The sequence below is a fragment of the Oryctolagus cuniculus genome, chromosome 2 (assembly GCF_964237555.1).
Source record: "Oryctolagus cuniculus chromosome 2, mOryCun1.1, whole genome shotgun sequence".
NCBI classification, from domain to species: domain Eukaryota; kingdom Metazoa; phylum Chordata; class Mammalia; order Lagomorpha; family Leporidae; genus Oryctolagus; species Oryctolagus cuniculus.
The window spans coordinates 133859875-133882426 of record NC_091433.1 but is presented as its reverse complement, the minus strand read 5'-3'; the positions used below and the strand labels follow the sequence as shown (position 1 = coordinate 133882426).

The window sequence follows — 22552 nt, the reverse complement described above, 5'->3', positions numbered from 1 at the left end:
AAAAGGGAAACCTCCCTAAGCACTGTGCGGACAGCTGATGACATCTGACAAGTTTGAAGAGGAAGCAGAGCTGGTGGGTGTCAGCACCCTAGTCCTGCAAGGACGTTCTGCCCTCTGAAGAGCTGAACTCAGCCACCCACCGGGGCGCGCAGCCTGTGCTGGGCTAAAAGGCGGGAAAGGGCACATTCCATGGAAAAATAAAAATCGCAAACGTTTCTCACAAATCAGTAGCTAAGTAAGATGTGGATGTGGATTTTCTCTATTGGGTTGCGTTCATGAATTTTAGAATGATTTTTTTCCCCATCAAACTCTTAAAAAACAAAAAGAGGCCGGCGTCGTGGCTCACTTGGCTAATCCTCCGCCTACGGCGCCAGCACACCAGGTTCTAGCCCCGGTTGGGGCGCCGGATTCTTCCCCGGTTGTCCCTCTTCCAGTCCAGCTCTCTGCTGTGGCCCGGGAAGGCAGTGGAGGATGGCCCAGGTCCTTGGGCCCTGCACCCGCATGGGAGTCCGGGAGAAACACCTGGCTCCTGGCTTCGGATCAGCGTGCTGCGCTGGCCTCAGTGCACGGCCTGCAGCAGCCACTGGGGGGTGAACCAACGGAAAAGGAAGACCTTTCTCTCTGTCTCTCTCTCTCACTGTCCACTCTGCCTGTCAAAAAAAAAAAAAAAAAAAGAAAAGAAAAAAAGAAAGAAATGAACAGAATTACAAAATGTCACAGCAGTGGGAATCTTCTCACACTCCACAGCCCACAGTGGAAGCCCAGACGTTTCCTGCTGTGTCACTGTCTCTGTCTTTGAAGACTCTTACCTGTGCATCATGATTTTTCCTTAGACAGCTAAATACCAAGCAGACACTTGGCCTGAGGAACTTACAGTTCTAATTTTGAGTGGCGGGATATTAAGCAGTATAGAACATTCCTTCCATTCCCTCCTATTGTTGCTTTGAGATAAATATTCTAAAACATCCTAAGAATGTAGTGTTCTATCCTTGATAGCTGGTTTTAAATATAAACGAATGTTGAATTTATAAAATACAAGCTCACAATCTTTTCAGAATTTTTTTATTCTTTTACTTATTTTTTTTGACAGGCAGAGTGGACAGTGAGAGAAACAGAGAAAGGTCTTCCTTTTCCGTTGGTTCACCCCCCAATGGCTGCTGCGGCCGGCGCACCACACTGATCTGAAGCCAGGAGCCAGGTGCTTCTCCTGGTCTCCCATGGGGTGCAGGGCCCAAGCACTTGGGCCATCCTCCACTGCCCTCCTGGGCCACAGCAGAGAGCTGGACTGGAAGAGGAGCAATTGGGACAGAATCCGGTGCCCTGACCGGGACTAGAACCTGGTGTGCTGGCGCCACAGGCGGAGGATTAGCCTATTGAGCCGCGGCGCCGGCTGGCTTTGGATGTTTCTCACATCTGGATTCATGAATGTTGTCTTTTGCATTCAACCTCTTGCACTTAGCATTCTGTTTTTGAGTTTCCTTATGTGGCCGGGATCTGTACCTCCTTCCTCTTCCGTGCTGAGCAGTCATGCATTCTTTGGGTATCCCAGATCTTGTTCATCCGTGTGCCAGTTGACGGTTTCTGGAGAGTTTCCAGTTTAAATTATCATGATGAATGCTGCTGAGAACACCCACGTAAAAGATACATGTTTTCTCCTCATCTGACTAGAGTCCTAGTAGTAAAAGTGCTGTGTGGTGTGGTCAGCTTCTATGTAACTCTTTCCCATTTGTGGTTAACATGTAATATTTGTACATATTTATAGGGTACAGTGAGATGATTCAGTATATGTATATCGTGGGCACTGACCAACCAGGTAACTTAGAAGCATCTGGTGGCCAGAGAATAGCTCCCTCTTTGTTCTCGGAATGTTTCTTCTGGTTTTTCTCCTTGGAATGGCCCCAGGTTAATCAGAAAACTGCACTCCGCCCTCACCTTGGCGCAGTGTCTGGTTTAGGAGGCAGCAAGCCACCATTCTTTGGCCTAATGCTGGGTGCCTGGGGTAGACTTGGAACAATGTGCCCCATGCTGGCCTCTGTTCTCTGTGCACTTCTAGAAATGCTTTCTGGCTATGCCCCCAGCACTGCTGCTCCTCTCTGAGAGCTCTTAGCGTAGGTTCTCCTTGGGCCCTCTGCTCTCACTACCCCACCTCTCACAGAAATCCCTGTCCCCCCATTGCAGAAGGCACACAGAAAGCATCCTTGTTTACTTTCACTTTCATTTCTGATATCCTCTCGTGACTGCCTGCATTGTCCTGCAGTCTTTCTGACGGCATTTTGGTCATGGGCGCTGTTGGCATGAGGTCAGTCCACGTAGAAGTCCCCCTGAGCACTCCTCTGCACAGTGTGTCAGAGGCCACCCCGGAGTTCCTGCTGCCCGCCCTCCCTCCAGGGGAGTTGAATAAACGTCGAGTTTACAGGAAATACTCTGCACTGGGAGCATCAGGAGTGCCTCCATTCTTCCCATTCATTAACTGATAACAGGACAGTGCAGGCAAATGAAGGGGCGGGTCTGTCTGGGAGGGAATGCGTACGTGTGTGGTAGAACATCTGGCTAGTGTCATTCCCTTGTGCTCAGACAAATAACCAACAGGTCTGGAAATGCAGGCCTGGGAAAATCAGCAAGTTGAAGTTCAGGGCAACAGCTGATGTGTGAAGAAATGAAGCCTCATACTCTTTTAAGCCTAGTAGAATCTGAAAGAAAATATGTTTTATTATACAAACCTTCCAAACAGCAACAGACCCTCATGTGTCCCCGTTACAGACATTCAACAAGTATTAAGATTTTGTCACATTTGCATCTATCCTTTTCTTTGCTGAGATATTTTAAAGAAAATCCCAGACAAGACAATTTATTTTCCTCATGCTTCAGTTTGAGTCTTTAAAAATAGGGATATTTCTAATTTTAGAAAACAGGCAAATGATTTGAACAAAGAAGACATAGCACATGAAAAGCTGCCTGATATCATTAGTTATTAAGGAAATGCAAATTAAAACCACAATGAACTGTCACCAGGCAACTATTAGAGTGTCTGAAATTAGCAAGACTGCTACTATACCTGGTGCTGGTGGGGGTGTGGCAGAACTGGAGCTCTCAGGCACAGATGGTGGGAAGGCGACATGATTGAGTGTGGAGCAGGGGCTGCCCGAGCAAGGGCTGGGTGGAAGAAATTTGCAAGGGAGGCGTGGGGGAAAGTTTTACGATTGAAGGATACCTTCAATGCCTTGGTTATGGTAGTGATTTCACGTGTTTGTATTTATGTCAAAATGTATCAAGTTGTGCAGCTTATTACATGTTAGCTATACCTATGTAAAGCCACTAAAAGGTGTCAGTGAGATACTCACCGCATACCAGGCACAGTGCTTGATGTACAGGAACTAGACGATGCGTATGTTCTGCCATCAGTCCTGAGAATTCCCCGTAGCCCTCGTTTCCTTTTTCTAGGAAATTAGAATTCTAACCCAAAATGTAAAAACCAAGCCGAGCAACCCCAGGGGTATTCTGTTTCCTGACCACATTACCTGATATGTCTAGCCAAGTGAATGAATACTTTATTGGTGTCCCCTGCCCTCCGCCCAACATGAGACTGCTTTGGTTTTTAGTGGGGAATCTTTTTGCCAGGATGAAGAATAGAAGAAACACATCACTACTTGTATCAGACCCGTGTCACTGCAGCCATTGCTCCTCGCTCATTCCTCAGCACAGCTGAAATCTAACTCACTCTGCTCAGGACCAGTGAAGGCCCTGGGAAGACGGGCAGGCGTGACGGCTGTCAGGATAGGCATGGCTTCAGTCACCAGGCCTCAAGGGTGGCCCTGGCAGGGGTCTGGCTGCGAAGTGCTGAGGCCACAGAATTCACTTCCGCTACAAAATACCAATGCTTCAAACATCCCGATACACATGTTATTTATAAATGCTAGTGACTGATGCAACAAACAGTCTTACCTGAAACAAATCAGGAGCTTTGACAATCAAGGGGTTCCTCCTTTTCCCGGTGTTCCTGCTGCAACCCCCTGCAGACGTTGTGTGTGTGTTTGGGGTTGGGGTAGTGTTTTGTGCTAATGATCCCTCAGTCCTAAAGGATCTCAACTGCTTTTCCTTACATCATATCTGGGAAAGCAGGTAGCTTCCAGATGCAGTCTACCGGCCACATGGTCAACCCAGGGTAAATTTACCACCCGATTGTCCAATCCCCACTTTGCCCTGTGCAGAGGAAGGGGCAGCGCCGGGGCAGGGCTGAGTAGGAAGCGATCACAATTCTGTGAGCTTCTCGTTAGTACACCCGGCTTCCTGTTATGCAGCGCCAGGCAGAGGGGGCCGGCTGAAGCCTGGCAACGGATGGAGGCATCTGCAGACGCAGAGGAGGTAATAATTGCACGCTAAATCCCTAAGAAATGTGACAGCTGTGAAACGTGGACCCCAGACGGGTGGCCCCCAGGAGAGGCACCCGAGCCTCAGGAAGTGTGCCTGGGTGCAGGGAAACTTGCAAGACCTGCAGTTAGCTTGGGTTTCTAGAGCTGCGGAAGGGAAGTAAGAAACAGAGCAGTGTTCTCTCTCTCCGCTCTGACACATACACGCCCGCGCGCGTGCACACACACACCCGATTTCTCCTCCTCTCTCTCAGTACTATTTATATTATTATTGAGTTGGCATTTTTACCTCTTTCTGTAGAAGGCTTCTGTACTAATGCTTTCCAAAGCAGAATCGGCTCTTGTGGGTTAAAATCTCACTTTGCCAAATGAGGATAGAGATTTCTCTAAGCTACAGAACACGGGAAAAGCAAACCTGCTTCATTCCTGGGTGCCACGGCAGACACTCGGGGACAACTCGGAGCAAGCCGTGTGACTCTGCCTCGGGGGAGGCCCGTGTGATTTGATCTCAGGGCACACGGACAAAGTCCTGGGCTGCCACCAGGCTTATGGCTGTTGTCTTTTTTAAGGGGGCAGTGTTTTTCATACCAAAGTTAAGAAAGAATTTTAAAGCATTCCAGGAGAACGAATGGCAGGGTTTAAAAGTGGAAAGGATTTAAAAGTCCCCCAGACCCCCGAATGGCGGACGCTTGTAGACGGAGGGCAGTTTGCTTTGGAGACGGAAAGGGGTGAGGAAAGTGGCATCATTGCCAACCTTCTTCTGGGTGGAAACCCAGGGCCATCGTCCCACAGTCTGGTCACGGGACGGGCGGGGATCTGCGTGGGGGGTGGGGGTGGGGGTGGGGCAGTGCCCATGTGTACTGTGCAGGGTGTAGAGAAGGCTGCTTCAATCTCTGTCACTGGCTGGGGGCAGTGATCCTGGGTCTGCTCTTCCAGATGGCTCCAGCAGCTCCGTCTTGGCCCGGGGCGGGGCGTACCATGGTGTGGGCTGAGCTCAGGGCCCACGCTGACTTACCACAGTCTTCCTCTTTCCCACGCTTTGGCCACTCTGGGCTTTGGTCAGAATGCTTAGATCTCTGCAAATGAGCCTGGGCACAGAGCTGGGGCGACATGGGTGGATTTCCATTTTCCTGTTGGGTCTCAGCAAAGCCTTGCCTGTGGGCTGGAGGTTTCAGTACCATTTCTCTTGTCATTTTTTTTCAAGGCCTGCGGAGCCACGCAGAGCATAGAGTGGGCGGAAATTGTAGCACAAAGTTGTTTATGCACCAGACCCGGGGGAAACGTGTGGGGCTGAGGCAGGTTGCTAAGGTCTGAACGTGGCCTCCAGAATGCGTATGTTGGAAATGCAGTCTGCAAAGCAGCTGTGTTAGGAGGTGGAGCCTAAACAGGAGGTGACGAGATCAGGAGGGCTCTGCCTTGGTGAATGGGTGAGTGTTGTCACTGCGGGAGTGGGTTATGTACTGTGAGAGTGGGCTCTTAGGAGAGTGTGGTCCTCTCTTGCCCTCTCCTGCCCTTCTGCCCTCAACCTCTGCCACAGGATGGCACAGCACCAAGGCTCTCAGCAGGTGCTGCCACTCTGTTCTGCACTTCCCAGTCCCCAGAATGGCAAACTACATAGTTCTCTGTTCTTTCTAAATGAGCACTTTCTGGAACCCTGTTGTAGCACAGGAAATGGACTGGACACAGTGCTCCATGTGATGGATTAGAAGGAGTGGCTTTCCTCCCTGCCTCTCCACTCTTCTCCAACTCTGAGAATGACTCCCCAGGTGGCAGCCCTCTTTACCACTAGAACACATGCTCCCCTCTGCCCTGGGTGACCTTATGATGGACATTGGCCTTCAAGATTGGATTTCTAGGGACTGGTGCTATGGCGTAACTGGTTAAACCAATGCCTGTGACATTGGCATCCCATATGAGTGCTGGCTAGAGTCCTGGCTGCTCCACTTCTATTCAGCTCCCTGATAATGAGCCTGGGAAAGCAGCAGAAGATGGCCTAAATGCTTGGGCCCCTGCACCCATGTGGGAGACCCAGAAGAATTTACTATCTCCTGGCTTTGGATCATCTCAGCCCCACCATTTGAAGCAGCGGATGGAAGGTTCTCTCTCTCTGTCTCTCTGTCTCTCTCTCTCTCTCTCTCTCTCTCATGAATAAATACACCTTTAGGAAAAAGAAGATTGGAAGGATTGGATTTCTAGTTTCTCCTAGTGGAGAAAATAATTCCATGTCTCTGAGCTCCAGTTCCTTTTCTGTAAAATGGGCATGAGAACAGGTTATGTTTATAAACAACATGGGCATGAAACAGCATTAACATCTAAAGTGTTTGCACTCCAGCTGCCACGTGGTCGGTGCTTAATAAATAACCACTGATGTTAATGGTTAATAGATCAGGAGCTGGATCTCCCACCCGCCACTCTGAGTAGGCACAAGGGAACATATCCAGAAATCTCAAATAAGCAAACTGCTCCCACAAAAATATAAAATGCTTTGATGAGGGCTCACATTTCATTCTAAAATGTTTCTTTTGTTCTCTCAACAAATTTTATTAAGAGCCATTCATTGGCCAGACACTCTTCAAGGAGGTATGAAGCTCTGTTTGAAGTTCCTCTAGGTTTATTTCCACAAACTCAGGTTACAGGGGCAATTTCCTCTATGCTCAGCCTTTTCTTTGGTTGCTGAACTTCTTTGTTTTTTTTTTTAAGGTTTATTTATTTATTTGAAAGCCTGATTACAGAGAGAGAGGGAAAGACAGAGAGAGAGAGAGAAAGAGAGAGAGAGAGAGAGAGAAAGAGAGATCTTCCACCTGCTGCTTCACATTCCCCCAAAAAGCTGCAACAGGCAAGGTGGGGCCAGGCTGAACCAGGAACCAAGAGCTTCATCTGGGTCTTCCACATGGGAGGTAGGGGCCCAAGCACTTGGGCCATTTTTCTGCTGTTTTCCCAGGCACATTAGCACCAGATCGGAAGTGGAACAGCAGGGACTCGAACCGGTGTTGCAAGGAGCAGCTTTACTCACTATGCTACAACGCTGGCCCCAGGTTGCTGAACTTTCTGTCACGTTACTTTTCACATCACTCGACCCTCCTGGCTTTCACTTGTATCTGCTTCTCCCCAACCTCTTTCTTAATCCGGAAGGCTTTCCTGTCAAAACCAGAGCTCTGGAGGAGCCTGTGCTCTCAGTCCATGCTCGCACTTCATCCTGTCCAGACCTGGACTCCCCCTGTCTGCTTACCCTGGCCTTGTTCCCTGATGCATGTCAAGTGCTCAGCCAGCGTGTGCTGAGTGAAGGGGTGGGGAGGGTTTGAGCTGCTCAAACGCAGACCCTTGCAAAAGTCTTTGCCTCCTGCTCCTGTTCAGCTGGTGGCTGAGTGTCTCTTAGAGTTTTTCCTCTGCCATCAGCAGCACCCTGGTCAGCCTCCAGATTTGCACAATGTGCAGCTGTTGTCTTTGTTTCTTCCATCTCCTTCCTTTCATCCCTCCCCCTTTTTGTCTCTTGTTTCTTTACTCTCGTTTAACACATTGAGTCCATATTACAATAAATGAATGATCGTGGCTTCCACTTAAGGCCCATATTTTAAGAGCCAGGCACTGGCTGAGACCCATCCACTTACCATTATTAATCCCCATGCATTAATCACCCCTACAAGGTACATATTACTATCACAAGTTCAGGCAAGAGAGTGACATGATCAGTTTTGTGTTTTGGAAGGATTATGTCGTAAGCAAGTTTGTTCTGTGTTGACTGCAGGGAGGGGCAGCTTTCTGGTGGGGCTGATTGGCTGAGATGAGGTCACTCACAGTGCATCATAGATACCTGTGGGACACTCAGCAGCTCGGATGTGTTTGTCGGTGCAAGGCAGGGGCCTGGTGGAAGGTGAGAAAGGAGAAGTTGGTAGGTTCAGGTGGCAACGTTGGTGAGTTTAAGAGTCACACTAAGGTGCATGTAGATCCCCAGAGAGATAAGTGTGTAGCTCAGGAGAGAGGACTGAGGCGAAACCACATAAATTCCACTCCCTTTTCTGATTCAACGAAATATGGCTTCCAAACGAACGCATGGCTTATGTCAAACGTGAGAGAAAATACCTGAAGGAGCTTCCCTACCTTTGAATGAACTCCTCGCACCTCGTCTGCCGTTCACAGCCACCCAAAAGAATATAGAGAAGAGAGGAGTGCTGTCTTTTTTTGCTTGCTTGTTTTTGACAGGCAGAGTGGACAGTGAGAGAGAGACAGAGGGAAACATCTTCCTTTTCTGTTGGTTCACCCCCAATGGCCGCTGCAGCCGGCACACCGCACTGATCCAAAGCCAGGAGCCAGGTGCTTCTCCTGGTCTCCATGGGGTGCAGGGCCCAAGGTCTTGGGCCATCCTCCACTGCACTCCCAGGCCACAGCAGAGAGCTGGCCTGGAAGAGGGGCAACCGGGACAGAATCCGGCGCCCTGAGCAGGACTAGAACCCGGTGTGCCAGCGCCGCAAGGCGGAGGATTAGCCTAGTGAGCCGCAGCACCAGCCAAGAAGAGCTATCTTAAAAGTAGGCCCTTGGGGATTTTGTGATTGTTTTTGGATTGTGATTGTTTTTGGAGCTGGAGTCAGAAGCAGAGAAGATGAAGAAAGGCAGTGATTCTGGGTCCCAGGTGACCTCCACTCCTACTCCCTTCCTTAATTTTCTTTTGCTCGAACTTGGGCAAAAAGCAGTTATTTCTGCTGCAGAAACAACATCCGTGAGAATGGGACTCGTCTGCCAGTTCTCTTCTTTCCTTTCTGGTACTGCACCTCGCCTGCAGACCACGATGCAGCCTAAGTAGTACAATTACACAGCACAGCCGTATTTTCTCATGGCTCAGGAACATGAAGGGGCTCCCTGTTACCTTTCAGATCAAGGTTGAACGTCTCATCCTGCCACATAAGCCCCGTCTTCTCTGGACCTTCCAGCTTGCTTTCTGCATTTGATGAGATGCTGCCCAGCTCTACGGCCCATTGAGCACTGTACTTGCTACCGATAACCCTCAGATTCCAGGAGAGGCTGGACAACAGTGCTCTCTACAGTGACAGAAATGTCTTCTATGAAAGAGCTGTGAGCCACACAGGGCTCCTGAGCACTGCAAATGCGGCTGGTGTGACTGAGGAACTAGATTGTAGCTTTCCATTTGTGTGAGTCCATCTGGATGTGTACAGCACTCCTGGCTAATAGCTACTGTACTGGACTTTCCAAGCTAGGTGCCTGTTCTTCCTCTCTCTGCTAGAGTGAGGGTGGGCTTCTGGCCTCATTGAAATGCTCATCTCCTACTTGTTCTAGAGCATTCTGTTGGTGTTGGGCAACTGCTTTCTCACCTTGTTTCCCTGGTCTGCTCATAGCTCCTCCCTAATCTGCAGCCTGCTCTGACCACCTCCCCAAAGGGCTGGGAACAGGCACGCAGTACAATGATTGGCTCACAGTGATGTTTATCTATTTTTCATTTTCTTTATGACAAAGCTTTAATAATAGTAACGGATCTCTTTGTTTACTCTTTCTGGGAACAAATCACACCCACAAAGATGACAGACTGCTTACGGAAACTAACAACGAAAGTCAGTCAAAACCAAACCCAACTCAAGGCCACCGGGCCTTCTTCTCTGGTCTTTGCATCATCCTAGGACAGGCCTGCCTGGTGAGCAATGCAGCGGGCTAAGGCAGGAGGTCACTCTGCACACGGGACAGCATATTCCCTGCTGATGTGCTGGCCCTTCTGAGCCCCCGCCCTCTGGTGTTTGGGACTGATTCCAGCAGTGTGGAGCTTTGTACAGAGCCCCCCCCCCCCCCCGTACTCTCTAACTTGGAAGGGGTGTCCCAGTGTCCACAGTCGTAGTGGGCTGATAACAGGTACCCAAGAAACACTGCTTTGCTGCATGGTGAGTGGCATCATTTATAGAATATAAGTATGATCCTAGGAAGGCAGGCGAGACAGTTGCCTTCTGTCTCAAGGGCAGCAAGCACCTCTGGGCAGGTCTGAGAGAACAAAGTCCTCACCTCCTCTGCAGGGAGGGCTTTGGTTTGTGGCTGTTATATGTGCCCCAATGCAGCCTGGACAATTTCCCGGCAGTAAGCACAAGATCATATCCCAGTCACGGAGTTCTCTTCAATCTGCAGTATCTAACCCTGCTCCCCTTCTTCAAATGTCACTGGAGGCCGGCGCCATGGCTCACTAGGCTAATCCTTCTCCTGTAGTGCCGGCACCCCGGGTTCTAGTCCCAGTCGGGGCTCCAGATTCTGTCCCGGTTGCCCCTCTTCCAGGCCAGCTCTCTGCTGTGGCCAGGGAGTGCAGTGGAGGATGGCCCAAGTGCTTGGGCCCTGCACCTGCATGGGAGACCAGGAGAGGCACCTGGCTCCTGGCTTCAGATCAGCATGGTGCGCCGGCTGCAGCAGGCTGGCCGCAGTGGCCATTGGAGGGTGAACCAATGGAAAAAGGAAGACCTTCTCTCTGTCTCTCTCTCTCTCACTGTCCACTCTGCCTGTCAAAAAAAAAAAAAAAGTCACTGGAGACCTTCAGTTTCTTCCATCTCCCATAGTGGTCCTAACCATTTCTGTGGGTTTCTGGGAGGGATCACGAGGCTCGAGTCCTCATGGCTACCTCGTGTTACCTGCCTGATTTCCCCATCTCTCGTGTGGACTCATTTAGTAGCATCACCACAGAAGCCGTAAGAGGTCCTCATGACACTGTTCCTCTTCTCGTGGCTGGCTTCTGGTGGGTGATCACAAAAGCCATGGAGATGGAGGACAATGCCCCTGCATCTACCAGAATGCCTCATTCATTCCATTTTCTTCCAAACATTGTTTGGAAACCACCCCCTTTATTCCAGTCCACTCTCTCTGCCCTCTCTCTAGGATAGATAGGAGTCTTTGCAAGGTACAGTCTCTGGCTTAGAGAGGTAGAGAACTTTATACAGTCCTTCAAATTTCTTCCTCTTCACTCTGTTCCTAACAAAATCCTTCTAGGTTCCCTTTGCACCATTTACACAGCCTTGGAGGAGCCAGTCTTTGAGTTTCCAATGGGAGACTTGGAAACGGGCAGGGAATGGAGAAGCAATATCTAAGATCAAGTCCTTACCTGGAATGTCAGGAAACACTGATAATGCAAGCCCTTTGCAAATTTCATCAAATATCAGATTTTTTTTTTACTACAACCGAAGATATGCACTCTCATGATGAAGTTCATCCAATAGGAAGTGAAATAAAGTGTGTCTGGCAACCTGTTGTACAACATGGTCTGACCTCTGCAGATCCCTGATAGGAGGTGAGGAGGAATTGCAAACTGGAACCAGGTCTAAGGGCATGCTGCTGGAACACAGACCCCTGGTGAGGGTCAAGGGAGCCCAATTAGGGCAGGACTACAGGGGCATGACTCCGGATCTCCTTAGTGTCTGGGATGAAGACTCATGCTGCGTGAAAATCTAGTATTTGCAAGCAGGCAATGGGTGTAAATAAAGGTGGAGAACCAGAGGCCTTGGAGGAGAGAGATAGAAATTAGAAGCAAGGAGGAGTAGTTGACAATTAAATGTGCTAAAGCTAGGAAAAGGAAGAAAGGGGGCTTGGTGATGGGATGATATTTTTTTTGGGGGGGTGATATTTTGAAGTGAAGAGAGAAGGTAAGGAAGCTCTCAAAAATGACCTCCGTAGTAGGAAGCAAAGTCAACTGTTAGTAAAGTAGGAACAGGCATTTGGCATGGAGGCTGCGATGCTTCTTGGGCCATTGGCATCCCATATCAGAGTGCCTCGGTTCAAGTCCCGGCTCCACTCTCCATTCCACTTGCTGCTAATGCACACCCTGGGAGGCAGCAGGTGCTGGCTCAAGTAATTGGGTTCCTGCCACTCACGTGGGAGACCTGCATCGCCTTCCGGGCTCCTGGCTTCAGCCTGGCCCAGTCTTGGCCATCCCAAGCCTTTGGGAAGTGAAGGAGCAGTGCTGTGGGCAGTGTCAGTGGGCCGGGGACAGAATGGAACCTGAGAACTCTGGGCGAGATGCCCACCCCCTGCAGGCTGCCCGCGTGGCAGGCTTCTTTAGAGCAGTGTGTCGGGGAAGGCCGGGGTCTTCGTGGGGTCCCCAGTTCACGGTGAGGTCAGGAAAAGGTGACCGGTGCCTCCTCGTACCGAGCCTCCGTGGAAGAGCGCCAGGGCGGCTTCCGGTGGCCTCGGCAGCTGCGTGGGACTCACCCCGTGCCCTTGTTTTCTCCTCTCTCTTGTCAGATACTGACTCCCACGCAGGAAAAGGAAGCACCTTGTGTCAGATGCTGCGGCCACTTCCTCTTCAGAAGGCTCCAGCCAGTCTTTCACTTTGCAGAATGAGGGGGCCCGCGGCAGCTGCCGGACTGCGTGCGTGTCTGTCTGGCTCCGGCCCGGGTCGGGAGCTGACCCCTCGGCTGCCTCCACGCCCGTGACCTGGACCTGGCTGTGGCCGCACCGGCCTCTCGGCCCACGCGGGGCTTCCTCTGCCTCCACACCCACTCCTTGCTCTCTGCGGCATGTCCCTCAGTCAGCCTGCCTGATTGTGTGTGTGCTCCTTTTCATAGCGCGGTCCAGGAGCGTGATGACTGGCGAGCAGATGGCGGCCTGTCAGCTGTCGTCCGCCCCCAACCCGCTGGAGAGGCCCATCAAGATGGGCTGGCTGAAGAAGCAGAGGTCCATCGTGAAGAACTGGCAGCAGCGGTACTTCGTGCTGAGGGCCCAGCAGCTCTACTACTACAAGGACGAAGAGGACATGAAGCCGCAGGTACAGGCGGACTGTTTGTCCCCCTTAACATGGCCGGCCCCCTCCAGGCACCGGGCAGGTGGCAGTGAGCCCCCCAAGATTCTACCAGATGTCACACAGACCTCAATAGGACAAGACACATGCATTTGAGTGGAGGGTGCTTTTGCTTTTGGACCGTTTTCTAGATATATAAATTTAGTTGCGAGGATTATTGAGAGGTGGGTGCTGGGGAGTGTCCCCCGTGCAGGTCTGAGTCACAGCTCACAGCACAGGGGTGATGGTGGTGACACTAAATTGAGGGCTCGGAAAGAGTGGATTGGGGTTCAGCAGAATTGATTTGGGGTTTCCCTGGCTTTTTTTTTTTTAAGATTTATTTATTTATTTGAAAGCCAGATTTACAGAGAGGCAGAAGAAGAGAGAGAGATATTCTTGGTTCGCTCCCCAAATGGCCGCAACAGCCGGAGCTGCGCCAATCCGAAGCCAGGAGCCAGGAGCTTCTTCCGGGTCTCCCACGTGGGTGCAGGGGCCCAAGGACTTGAGCCATCCTTTGCTGCTTTCCCAGGCCATAGCAGAGAGCTGGATGGGAAGTAAAGCAACCGAGACTCGAACCGGTGCCCATTTGGGATGCTGGCACTGCAGGTGGCAGCTTTACCTGCTATGCCACAGCGCCAGCCCCTCATTGGCTTTTTTGTTCAGTGAATATTTGTTGAGCATATGAAATAAACCAGAGAGTTAAACAGATAAAAATCCCTGTAGTGTGGTGCTTAGAATATGGGGGAAAAGATAAGAAATAAATATAATTGATAAGAGAAGTAAATAGTTCATTAGATAAAATGAGTTCTGTGGAGAACAAAGTAGGATGTGTTAAGAGGGGCCTGGAGGGTGGGAGAGGAGCTGTGTTTTCAGTACAGCGGTTGCGGTGACCTCAGGAGGAGGGTGACATTGGAACAAAGACTGCGGAGGGCAAGGAATGAGCCTGACGTGTCCCTGGGGCATGAGCCTTCCACGCAGAGGCCCAGGTAGTACAAGTCTGGCTGAGTGGGAAGAGCAAGGTCAGTGTGGCTGGCACAGAGCCAGGGAGTGGGAATCAGGCCGTGAGGTCTGACAAGTGAGGGCAAGGGCCAGGCTTGCGTGCAGGTTGTGAAGGGTTCTCCAGGCTGCTGGAGGGACCCGAGCATTTCCTGAGGACGGTAGGGGGCAGGGTCGGTTCCAGCATTCTTTGACTCCTATTGTGAAAAGAAGGCTCTGGTACTGTGTCCAGTTCCAGATGTGGTCTGGGGAGGGAGAGCATGGATACTCAGGGTAAGAGGTTATGATGTTTAGAATCTCAGCGGGAGTCAGGGGCTGGAGGAAGATGGTCAGATTCCAAATGTTCTTTGAACTTGGAACGTCTGACTTCCCTGACAGAGTGGATGAGGCTGTGAGAGTGGGCTTTAATCCTAAATCCGGGGCTTTGGTCTCTTCTCCCCACGTCACTAAAGCAGTGTGTGAGAGTGAGAGGGCCGTTAGCCAGAACCCTAGGACCTCAGGGGTAACCCAGATGCCTGGACATCCAGAACTTGAGGCTGTGGAGATGGGTTTGGCCAGTGTTGACTTCTTAGGGAAGAAGACTAGAACCTTCTAGAGCCATGAAAAAGAAAAAAAAAAATGGGTGAAGATAGGAAGTGTGTGGGTATTGAGGGTTTCAGGGGTGACTTGAGGACTCGGCTGGCTGGGCCTGCTGCCTGATGTCCTGGGCATGGTAACCAGACTTTCTGCTCTTCTTGAACAACCCAGGGCTCACGAGAGCCAAGCCATTCTGGGCTGAGACGGCCACTTTGAGACAACTCAGGAGGCCTTCCCTTCTGCAGAGAGTGAGGGAGGGAGATGGCCAGGGTGTGCTGGCTGTCCTGAGCAGACCAGGAGGACGCCGGGGTCTGTTTCCATGGCGTGAGGCCTGTGAGAGGTTCCTCATGTGGAAGGTTGGGTTCTTTTCCTGGCTCCACCACCGTCTGGCCATGTCATTATTTAATTTTTCTGGACCGATCTTTCTTCTTTTGTAAAATAATGCTCCCTGGCCTGCATTTGTCACTGGAACCAATGACATAAAGCATATGTAAAATATCATTTTGTAAAACCGTAAACTAATGTCAAAGAGTAGAATAAATATTTGAAAGGCCTTGCTTCTCCCCTCTACTTCTGAGAGGAGGGCGCTCAGGGCTTTCTCAGGATTAAATGAGCCTTGGATAATTAGGTGAAGCTTCCTCCAAGAGGACAGGGTGGTTTGTTTTTAGAAAATCTATTAATTTAGTTCATCAAATCAATAGGGCAAGTGAGGAAAAACATACAACCTCTCAACAAATGGCTGCAAAAAGCACTTGATAAACTCCAGCATTCACTTCAGGCATAGAAAGTAGAAGTTTTAGGAATACAATAATTTATTTTACTCTATGTCGATATGCATATTTTGATAACAAGAGCTATACATGTAAGTGATAGGAAATTCAGCAGACATAGAAAAACACAAGTAGAAAAAAAAATTACAGTTCCATCAGCAAGAAATAGATACTTAAATTAAACCTCTGCCAGCTTTATCTATGGATTGACATTTGGAAAGTCATCTATTATAATTATGAAATTTGTATAATAATATTTAAAAATTAATAATGTGCCATGAATAAGACCCCCAACATTAAATATTATTTTATGATGTGATTCTTACTGGTGGTAAAATTACCATTTATATGGATATTCTATAATTTATTTAATTAATTTCCTGCTGTTGGGGATTTGGATGGAAATTCATGTATTATTATCGCAAGGTGTTTGATGGCCACAAACAAGAGTTAAATACATATCTGGACATCCTTAAAGATTTTTACACAGTTATAATTATTTCATTAAGATAAAGTAAAATCTGTTTAAAATGAAATGCTGCTATTGTACTGTACTCTAACATGGTTTTGGGATTCCTATCCATTACAAAAATCTAAAAATGAAAAGAAAGTTGGACATGAGCTAAATTATTGGGGGAAAATAATAACTTATATCTGCATTATGTTTCACACCATTCACAATTCGGGGTGGATTAAAGATTTAAATGTGAAAAAATCAAGTTGTAAAAATGCCAGAGGAAAACGTAGTTATCTGGCGAGTAGGGAGGTTTTAAGCATAACAGCAAAGACAGCACAAATGAAAGACCAATTTTTTCCATAAAAATACATCTGAAAAACCATCATAAAGTGAAACTGCAAATAACAAATAGGGCAAAAAAATGTGTATGTCTACATAGTAAACAAATATTCTTAATATTTAAAGTATTCTTTTAAATCCATAGGAAAAATCCAGGCAACTCCAGAGAAAAATAAACAATGATACAAATGGGCAACTTACCAAAGAAATGAAATGGCTAATAAGCATATATTGCAGAGTTCAATCTCGGCAATAATTAAGGATACACAGAGTAAGCTCACGAAACACCACTGTCCCCCATCAAATTGACAACGGTTTCCTAGAGGAAACGTGAATTTTCAAGCATAGCTTCTTGGAACTGACAGTCTGTACATCCTTTTCGAAGGTTAATATAAATGTAAATTTCTCTGGCCTACTTTTAAAAAATTACATATTAATAGATGTGAAAGGAAGAGAGACAGACAGAAAGCTCGCACTGCACAGTGGCCAGGGCTGTGGCTGTGCTGGAGCAAAGAGCTGGGAGCTCAATCGGAGGCTCTCATGTGGGTGACTTGAGGGTCTACACTGGTCAGCAATTGGAGCTGGGAATCAAACCCAGGCACTCCAACGGGAGGACACAGGCATCTTAACTTCGAGGCCAAACACCTGCTCCCGTACTGCATTAAATGTAGCAATTAACCCAGCGCGTGGCTTTCTGTCGGTGGTGTGCTGGTAAATGTTTACCAGCCGGCTCTGGTGGGGATGCTGATTTTCACGTGTTTGCCGGTTTCTGTGACCCAAGTTCTCCCGTCACAACTGCTTCAAGCCACCAAGGTGAGATCACTAACTCAGAGTAGAGAGGAGATGTGCATTAGCCCTGTGTTGCATAGAATCTCCACCGCACAGCGAGAATAACTGGAAATAACCACAACAGCAGAAGTAATAGTAAAATATAAGGGGACTTTAAAAGGTTCATGGAAAATGTGCATTGTAAAAAAAATATGCCTGGGTCAGCGCCGTGGCTCACTAGACTAATCCTCTGCCTGCGGTGCCGGGTTCTAGTCCAGTCGGGGCGCCGGATTCTGTCCCGGTTGCCCCTCTTCCAGGCCAGCTCTCTGCTGTGGCCCGGGAGGGCGGTGGAGGATGGCCCAAGTCCTTGGGCCCTGCACCCACATGGGAGACCAGGAGAAGCACCTGGCTCCTGGCTTCGGATCAGCGCAGCACACAGGCCGTAGCGGCCATTTGAGGGGTGAACCAACGGAAAGAAGACCTTTCTCTCTGTCTCTCTCTCTCTCTCACTGTCTAACTCTGCCTGTCAAAAAATTAAAAAAAAATATGCCTGGGTTTCAAAAAGTTTTTGCACACAAATAAGTTTAGCTTTTAATTTCATTTTCCATGAGTCTTTTATATTTAATAATTAGGAAGCGAACAACTTTTGTGTTATTATCTTGTTTTGTATAAAATCTTTCATCATAAGTTCGTATGATTTAAGCTTCAGTTATATAAGTGTTTAGCAACTGGTTCACAATGCCCCTGACAAGGTGGCAGCTAGTTCTTGTTAACCAATACAAGCCAGCGGGCCAGTGCCATGGCTCACTTGGTTAATCCTCCTCCTGTGGCGCCGGCCTCCCATATGGCCGCCGGGTTCTAGTCCTGGTTGCTCCTCTTCCAGTCCAGACAGCTCTCTGCTGTGTCCCGGGAGTGCAGTGGAGGATGGCCCAAGTCCTTGGGCCCTGCACCAGCATGGGAGACCAGGAAGAAGCACCTGGCTCCTGGCTTCGGATTGGCACAGCGCTGGCCATAGCAGCCATTTGGAGAGTGAACCAACGGAAGAAAGACCTTTCTCTCTGTCTCTCTCTCTCTCACTGTCTATAACTCTACCTGTCAAATAAAAAAAAAAAAAAAGAAAGAAAACAAAACAAGGTGGCTCCCGCAGGTCCCTGCCTCTGCTGTCACCGCCGCTCCATGGCTGCAGGACTGGTGGGCTCAGTCTAAAGCTCCCCTTCCTTCTCTCGTCACAAAGCCCACCCTCGTCAACTTGCGCAGGAGGTGAAAGTGGTTATGAGCCAGTTGGGCCCTTCCCCTTCTGTGTCAATTCTTTCTCCATCTGAGGTCTCCCCTCTATCCATCCTCTCCGATCCAGCTTTAATGTTCAAAGCCCTCATGCTCAGGGTGAGGAGAGGGCCTGCAGTTAGTCATCTACACTTGGTGTGAATCAGATGAACTCTGATGCTTACTTAAAAGTAACAATCGTGATTCTGGAATCAGACTGACCAAGGCTTGAGTCAGAGCTTTCTTATTAACTAGCTTTGTGATCCTTCTGAGCCTTACTTCCTCCGCTCTGCAATGGGGGAAGATATAAAAGTTCTTATGCAGATTAGGTGTGCTGATATAGTCAGAGAAGTTAGCACAGACCGCTCAATACAGGGCATGTATATTTTTATTATTTTATTTTTACTATTTTCTGATGAAACAATTTTGACGGTTTAGAGTGGCACTTAGGGGAGGCAGGGACCTCTGCAGTTTGCTATTTCCTTCTCTTCCCATCAGGACGTGTTCCTTCTTGTCTGAAAGTGGCATGGCCTGGGGCTGGCTCTGTAGCGCAGTAGGTTAATCCTCCTGTGTGGCACCGGCATCCCATATGGGTGCCGGTTCTAGTTCTGGCTGCTCCTCTTCCGATCCATCTCTCTGCTATGACCTGGGAAAGCAGTAGAAGATGGCTCAAGCTCCTGGGCTCCTGCACCCATGTGGGAGACCTGGAGGAAGCTCCTGACTCCTGGTTTCAGATCAGCGCAGCTCCGGCCATCGCGGCCAATTGGAGAATGAACCAGCAGTAGAAGACCTTTCTCTCTGTCTCTCCCTCTCTCTGTCTGTAACTCTACCCCTCAAATAAGTAAAAAATAATGTCTTTAAAAAAAAAAAAAGTGGTTTGGCCTTTGATTCTCACGCCCTGCCTTGCCCAAAGCAGACCTGCAGCACAATCTCAGGGCCCTTTGGTCCTGATGGCAATGATGGGATGACTATGGATGAAGTCGACCGTAGCAGTGGAGGTGGTTTAAGCAATAACTAGAGGAAGGTGAAGAAAGTGCAGACCTCTGTGGTATGGAGTTTCTTTTCTCCTCATTCCTTTCCTCCTTGTCCCCTTCCTTCTCGTCCTCGCTGTCCTCTGGCCCTCTCTTCTTCCTCCTCCTCCCCTTTCCTAGTCCTCCCCTCCATCTTGTCTCTTTCTCACTCAGTCTTAGACATCTTTATTTCTAGTACCTCAAAACATTTACTCTTTGAGACACTCGAGTTGATCTCACTATCTTACTTCTGAATGACTCTTAAGATTCTTTTGCCTTTCTGGTTTCTCTGGTCCAATCCTGCTTATCCATTCTTTGTTCTGGAATAGAGACACATGTTTTCTCAGCTCAGAATCAAACACACTGTCTTCAGCGTCTAGTGAGATGTGATTTAGGAATATCAATTGGTACCGTCTTCTCTGTCACTTTGTGCAATCACTTGGACTTCCATGGTACCAGCGCCAGTTTCCTCATCTGCAAAGTTGAAGTGATAAATCATGCCATGATCTTGATATGCAGCTGGCCTGGGGCTCCTAGGAGAAATGCACTGTAGAAGATAAAGTGCCAAGATGCACGTGGTGGAAGTGACCTGTCCGTTGGATGCCGTGTCTGTGTCTGCTATGTTGTGTATCCTACTGAGACTGCCTACAAACCCCTTCCCTGGCTCTGGGGAAGGGGTGGGTGAAGCTGACTGTTTCCCACATCTCAGCTGTGATGTTAAGGAGCACTGTCTTGAGACTCACTTCTAGAATGAGCTGTCATTCTGCCACTTTACTTATTAGCCCTGTGACCTTGGAAAAATGACTGGCGCTTTCTGATTCAGTTTCCTCACTTATAAAATGTATGTGTGATGATAACCTGCTTGGGGGATTACTAGAAAGAATAAGTGAGTTGTACATTCAAGGAGATTAGCAAGCAGTAGACACCTGAAGGTGCTGCTCACTGGCTCTTGTTGCTGCTAGGTGACCCTGTCTCCTCGAATGGCTACCTGTGGTTCCTTCCCAACTGCCTCTGCTAGCAGGTGGTGTATTGTCTCACCACCCTTAGCATTGCCTTTCAACCATCAAGTGTCTGGTTTGGCCATGAAGTTGGATCTTGGGAAAAGTGTGAAGAGGCGAGTGTTGGTGGATGGCATGTGTTGTATATCAGGACCTTTCCTTCTCTCTCCAGGCATCCAGCCTGTTCTCACACCACTGCCACTTAAATTGACCATGGCCCGAGTAGCAGAAAGTCCCCATCAGGACTGGGCTGCTAACTTTCCAGGTCCTCTCCACCCACCCTCCTGGCATTCCAGCCATCACTCTCCTATCTGTCCTCCAACTGAACCTTGGTCATAGGTGATAAGATTGCCGCACATCTTGAAGATCTGATTTTGGTCTTTCAGGGCTCCATGTATCTGCCAGGAAGCACAGTCAAGGAGATCGCCACACACCCTGAAGAAGCTGGGAAGTTTGTCTTTGAAGTCATTCCAGGTAGGCCTCAGAAAGTGGGGTAGAGGTGTACTACATTCCCATTTTGTTTCTGGATCCCGGAAGACAGGGGCTAGCCTCAGGGGGTCCTTCAGCCAACTAACCAACCAACCATTTTGCAGAATGTATCATGGCTGTGTGTGTGGCTAGTGAACCTACCCAAGCTCATAAGCTAACAGCAAGTGGATGAAAAGCACCCCGTGAACTAAGTGGGTGCTCATTTGGTTGAACTCTGTAACTTTTCATGAGTGCATGCTTGAAGCCAGGTACAAAGTGCCAAATCTTCACTCACTACAAGGAGCTCAGTCTAGAAGGTAGTGGGACGTTAAAATTGACGGATAAGATACAAGTTGGCCTACGTGAAATTGCCATCATGCTGGATCAAAAATGGTGGAAAGAAATCAGTCTCTTACAGTTCAGTGTGACCTAAAGAGAAACGACAGCTTGGCTGACTGAGCCCTGGGCTTGCCAGGTGCTGTCCATCATCTGCTGCACATGCGTGTACACATCAGCTACACTGCAGGGAGCCTCTTCCCAATCAAAAGTCCTCTTCCCAAATGTGTCTGGAGTGGGGAGTTGGGCTCGTACTTGTGACTGCCACGGGAGGCTGCTTCTCCCCATCTCCTCCCTGCCTCCTGCTCCTGTGCCAGCCCTAGCCCCGCTGGAACTCTAGGACTGCCAGTCCAGCCGCACCACCTTGCTGTCCCTGCCACACTGACCACAGCCGGGGAGGCCACCGGTCCCTGAGTGCCCTTCCCTTGACTCTTCCTTCCCACTCTCACAAGGGGGCGGTGTGCATGAGAAGGTTGATGCAGGAGGCCGAGTAGCCCAGTGGTTAGAATGCCCAGGCTAGAGCCAGCCTGCCTGCATTCAAATCTTGACTCTGCCACTTACAATTTATGTAATGAGGTTCTTCATTTCTCCATGTTTTTTCTTTATCTATAAAGTGAGGACAAGGATGATGAGGAGAGGGATAAAAGAAACTTCTTGGCTCAGCGCCAAGTAGTGCCATGTAAGAGTTTGACATCTGGCAGCCAACTAGAGGGAATTATATGGGGAGTGTGGCGGGGGGGGGGGGTGGAAGATCCTAAAATGAGCTAAGACAAGGTAGAGAAAACAAAGGAAAAATTATTATTTTTTGAAAGGTAGAGTTATAGACAGAGAGAGAGAGAGAGACAAAGAGAAAGGTCTTCCTTCCGTTGGTTCACTCCCCAAATGGACGCTAAGGCCGGCGCTGCACCGATCTGAAGCGAGGATCCAGGTGCTTCTTCCTGGTCTCCCATGTGGGTGCAAGGACCCAAGCACTTGGGCCCTCCTCCACTGCCCTCCTGGGCCACAGCAGAGATCTGGAATGGAAGAGGAGCCACCAGGACTAGAACCCGGCACCCATATGGGATGCTGGCGTCGCAGGCGAAGGATTAACCAAGTGAGCCACGGGGCTGGCCCCAGGAAAAATTATTTTTAAGTTCCCAAGTGGTCCCCTGATGGCCATCCGTTGTTTTTTAATCTGAAGGTCTATTTTCTCTTCTTCTCAGAAAAAGAGCCTGTTTTCTGTATCTCTGTCCCCAGGAATAGAAAAACAAGGGTCCCATTCCTAGGATCCTTCTCACAGGGCAATTTGTGAGATGCAGACATTCTTGGTAACACACATTCCTAAGTCTGAGTGTTCAAGCTAGGATAACCCCACCGGGAGCTCTGCTGACAATTCCCCTTGGGCTCTGCATGGAAGTCCAGCACGAGGGACAAGCATGCGGTACAGTGTTTAAGATGCTGCTTGGAGATGTCTGC

At 49.0% G+C, this 22552-nt stretch overlaps 1 protein-coding gene across 3 annotated transcripts in view; it reads left to right on the top strand.

Moving 5' to 3' along the window:
• The window catches only part of ARHGAP25 (Rho GTPase activating protein 25), a 94758-nt gene that overhangs the window by 36598 nt on the left and 35608 nt on the right, over window positions 1-22552 (top strand). For 2 of the 3 annotated variants that reach the window (XM_008254309.4, XM_070069026.1), the window contains exons 2-3: window positions 12905-13104; window positions 20680-20767. In XM_008254309.4, the coding sequence (XP_008252531.1) occupies window positions 12905-13104; window positions 20680-20767 (288 nt within the window). Of the gene's footprint in view, window positions 1-4239; window positions 4363-12904; window positions 13105-20679; window positions 20768-22552 lie in introns of those variants that run through there. The other variant, XM_008254310.4, reaches the window with a different exon arrangement.